This window comes from Emys orbicularis, chromosome 6 (assembly GCF_028017835.1).
Source record: "Emys orbicularis isolate rEmyOrb1 chromosome 6, rEmyOrb1.hap1, whole genome shotgun sequence".
In the NCBI taxonomy this organism is placed as follows: domain Eukaryota; kingdom Metazoa; phylum Chordata; order Testudines; family Emydidae; genus Emys; species Emys orbicularis.
Genome location: NC_088688.1, coordinates 1,305,082 through 1,309,518, shown reverse-complemented (window position 1 = coordinate 1,309,518; position 4,437 = coordinate 1,305,082). Strand labels below are relative to the sequence as shown.

Sequence of the window (4,437 nt, the reverse complement as noted above, 5' to 3'; positions counted from 1 at the left end):
CTCACCCCGTGCCTTGCGCCCCAGGGCACTGTAGTGTTAGAGGCAGTAAAGTCCTGGTGACCTTGGACCTTCCAACTCAGCTCAGCTAAGGGCTGTCAGCAACTGGCCACAAACTGAAGCGGACTGCAGCCAGCCTGTGGGGCTACAGGTCCTAGCATGCCACGATGCATCTGGATGGCAGGAGCCTCAGCTGGGCATGACATACCGAGACCTTGAGTCCCTCTGTATTAATGATGTTTGGCCCCTCCCGCACCACTTTACTGAGCCCTATGGACATGAACCAATTAATCTCCACAGGCCCTAGGAGCTGAGTCAGATAGTTATCCCTGCTTTACAGGTGGGGAAACTGAGGCACAGGATCGGTCAGTCAGTGGCCTGAGGTTAGTAGCAGAGCTGAGACTCCCAGCCCCAACCTCGTGTTTCTGTGGCAAGTAAGATGCTGCCTGCCAGGCAATCCGGACAGGGCCATTTCACTCTCCGGCAGCTGGGGTGCCTGGCCAGAGTGCATTGCAGGGGCTGACCATGACTCCCACCCCAGAGCCTGGGCTGGGGCTTGGGGGGGGAATTACACTGAGCACCGGTTGTATAACCCCCCTTCAGACTGTGCTACAGGCATAAGGTTGCCAGGTCCCTCGCCAGCCCTCCTGGCAGACAGTGGCTCACTTCCACCTGGTGACCTCCAGGCTGTCATGGCAGGCACTCCGAGCCTGCAGCATGTTCCCCTTGGCCACCTCCTGCTCCTGTGGGCTCAGGTGATGAATCACCATCAGGTAGCGGTAGTTACACACCCGCCACCTCACGTTGTGCTTGGCAAAGCGCGCACTGGATTTCACCCGGATCCCAGCCTTCTCAGCCAAGATGCCCACATAAGCATCTTCCACCGGGATGGGGTGGACATGTTCTGCTGCCCACAGGATCCGCTCAACGGCATCCAGAGACAGGATGTAGCCGATGCCGCTGGCGTATGGCGGGTATTCGTCTGGGTGGTAGTCTTGCCTGGAGACGTACCATTTGCTGGAAGGCTCTCTGATGACCTGCCGCTTCTCCCGGGAGAAGAGGGATCCTGCATACAGGCCCGTCTTAATAGTGTTGTGCTCCAGCAGGAACTCCGGCAGCCGGTCTGTGTTGACGAAGCAGTCGTCATCCGTCTTTAGAATGTAGCTGGGCCGGCACCGCTCGGCCACCCACTTAAACCCATGCATGACCTTCAGGGTGAGGTTCCGATAGGTGTCCTGATAATTCCCAATCAGGACGTCCCCAAACTCCTGCTGCTCTCTCTGGATGCCCTGGGCTACCTCAACGTCTGCAGACTGGCCGACTAAGAACACGGACTGCCATTGGTTTGCTGTCTGTCCCTCGTGGGCAGCCCAGGTTCTCCTGATCACTTGCCTGGGCTCTGAATTCCCTGGGGCTGAAGTTACGAGGATCAGGAGCAGCTGCTCAGGCTCACAGTGAGGATCTGTGTGAGAGCTGATGAACAGAGATGGGAAGTCCACGCCCCTCTGGGCAGATTCGATGGCCCCAAAGCGAGACCTTCTGGGCAGCTTCCCTTGGAAGAAGGGGAAGCGACTGGAAAGCTGCCATCTCTTCTGGACATCAGCTGTCATGACCAGCAGGCCCCAGAGCAGGATGAGTGAGAGAAGGCCGCTGACACAGATCAGCTCTTTTAAGCCCCGTGGATGCATCAGTGCCATGGGAGAAGGAAACAACAGGCATCGTAAGCACGACAGCTCCAACAATTATACCAACCCTGCCTGGCTAGGGAGAGAAGACAAGGCAGAGAGGGAATTCCTCAGCACCATGCATCCCTCCTGCCCCACTGCCTGTCAGCTGCAGGACACATACGGCGAGCCTGCGCAGGAGAGCCAGGGAAGCACATGGAAGAGGCTTTACTTAGCAGGGTCACTGGCTGTCTCATGCATGTGCTGCACCGGAGGGTAGGTGTGGTGGAAAGGTCATCTGGAACATGCACGGGCAAAGCAGTCAGAAAGGACACTGTGACCCGGCTACTGCAGGAGGGCAGGACACACAGCTCACACCAAGTCTGGATCATTGCTGTTCAGTGAGTACGGGCTCCTTTCATGCTGGGCTGCACAGCCCGATCTGACAGGAGCATCCAAACCCAGCCCCCACTGTAATTCTTGGGCCATGAATAGTTCTGAGCGGATTCAGTGCAAGTCAAATGAATGGTATATGGAGTGCAGCTGATGGTCTCCCCCTGGGCTGGGACTAGGGGGCTTTGAAACGCTGCAGATCCTGGCAGAATCTCAGGAGCTCCAGTTACTCCTTGCAGTGTCTTGTTCTGGGCTTTGTCCCACTGCACTCTGGCTTTGCTTCCTGAGAGACAGAGAGAAGAAATCGAACTCCTGAGATTGGAGACCTTGCGTTCCCAAGCAGAAGAGCCTGCATCTTCAGGCCAATAGTTACTACAGGCCCCAGATACTATAATGGACGAGAGATTCTCCTGCCCTAGCCAGAGTGAGATCAGAAGTGGGAGAATTCAGCCAGAGACACTCCAAGGGGTCCTATGTGTTCTCTTCCCCCTCACCACAGCTCTTCTCAGAGTTCTCTGGGTAACTGTAGTAATAAATAAGTAATCACCCATTCCCTCCTTCTGTCTGAGGAGCTCAAAGCACTTTACTAACACTAACCGTCATGTTCCTTTGGTACGAGGGACAGGATCAACACTCTGACTTTACAAATGGGGAAACTGAGGCACTGAGTGAGGCCGGGACTGACCTGAGCTCACACAGGGAATCTGTTCCATTAGCCGTTTCTGTGCTTTCAAGAACAGGGAATAGAAAGTGGCTGTCTCCCAGTCCTGAGTTTTAGTCACCAGCCCAAACAAGGGGCTTGTCACTTGCAAATGGTGCATGAGGCCCATTGTGACAGGATGTCAGAGAAGGTCAAGACCAGGAATGTGGAGTCCAGTTGTTTTATGAGAAAGGGATCCTGAGCTCAGTCACATGGGAAGGGAAGGAACCATTCCAGCTCCAGGCGCTGTCTTGCCAAAGCCACAATGGGTTCTCCCTCCTCCCCCTCCAGCATGGCTGTTTGGGTGGGACAGTGCAACCACATGGAACCTGCACTGCTGTTGGGAGCTCTGGCCTGAGTGCTGTCTGGGCTCCTGCGCTGCTGCCTTTCCAAATAGCACCTGCATGCGGGTCTCCCATATTGCCCCTTACACCGGGGAGGCGTTCCCAGTAAACATGCACAAACCCACCTCATTGCCTCCTGCAAACGCCCCTTTGCCAGGGAAACGCTTGGCAATGATTAGGCTACTGCTGTAGAGAGCCCACAGCCTGTCATGCTCACCAGTACCATCTGTTTCGTTATGCTCCCGTCTCTGCCTGCATTCATCTCTTGTCGTATTCCTTAGACTGCAAGCTCTTTGGGACATGGACCTTCTTTTTGCTCTGTCTCTACAGTGCCTAGCACCAGGGGGTCCTGCTCCAACACTAGGGCTCTCCCACCCACTGAGCGGTTCTGTTGCTCTTCTCTGAGCTCCCCAGAGGGAAGAATTTCTCTGGTATTAAGGTGGGCAAAGTGGAAAGCAACGGTCCATGGGTGGTCATGCGAGAGCCATATTCAGAGGCAGCATCAGTTCTATGGGGATGCCTTAGTGGCCCAGAGATTCGGGGCAGTCACATCAGATTGGGAACACCTGTCTCATTTCCTACCTACTCTCACTGCCGGGTTCTCTCAGCCATTCCGGTGGCCCAGGCTTCTCCCACCCCCTGCCGAGTTGCTGAGATTAGCTTCCCCTGGATGGCTCTCCGGAGCCCTGACTCCCCTGCCCTCCCTCCCACTCACCTGTTCGCTCTCCTCCGCATCACGGGTGTTACAGGAAATGGCTTTAGAGGTGAGGCCCCCCAGACTCGCCCCATGCCCCCCTCTGGGCTCAGCGCTGCGCCCCAGCACCTGACTGTTGGGGGGCTGCAGCAGAGTCACTGCAGGGAGCCCTCCCGGCCCTGCCCTGCGGCTAACTACTGGGGCTGCTGCCTCAGGCCCTGGGCTTGGCGAGACTGTCACAGGTTGGGTGCAAGGGAGGAGTATCCCCAGCACCGCTGCCCCCAGCCCAGCCCCTGCTTGGCTCTTTGCAGCAACCCTGACCCCCCACCCTCTTCTTAGTCCTCCCCCCCGGCATCCCCCCTCGGCCCCAGCACAAACACACCTGGCCCAGCCCCTGCTTGGCCCTCCCCAGCGCCCCTGCTCCCCCCTCAGCCCCAGCAGTCCTCCAGTCCCTGCTTGGCTCTTTGCAGCAACCCTGACCCCCCCCCCACAACCTCTTCTTAGCGCCCCCCCCTTTGGCCCTCCCCAGCCCCCTGCTCCCCCCCGGCCCAGCTCCCCCTTGGCTCCCCCCAGCCCCCCATCGGGCCCAGCCCCGGGGCCAGGCTCGCGGAGCTGTCTCTCGGGGGCGGAAGGAGACGGGATCTT

The 4,437-nt window shown here is 57.6% G+C and overlaps 1 protein-coding gene across 1 annotated transcript; it reads right to left on the bottom strand.

Annotated features, from left to right (window-relative positions):
- Window positions 1-659: 659 nt before the first annotated feature.
- On the bottom strand, window positions 660-1,694 carry LOC135879944 (beta-1,3-galactosyltransferase 5-like). The gene has a single exon (XM_065405983.1). It carries the CDS (start codon window positions 1,692-1,694, stop codon window positions 660-662), a length of 1,035 nt encoding a protein of 344 aa, XP_065262055.1.
- Window positions 1,695-4,437: the final 2,743 nt, after the last annotated feature.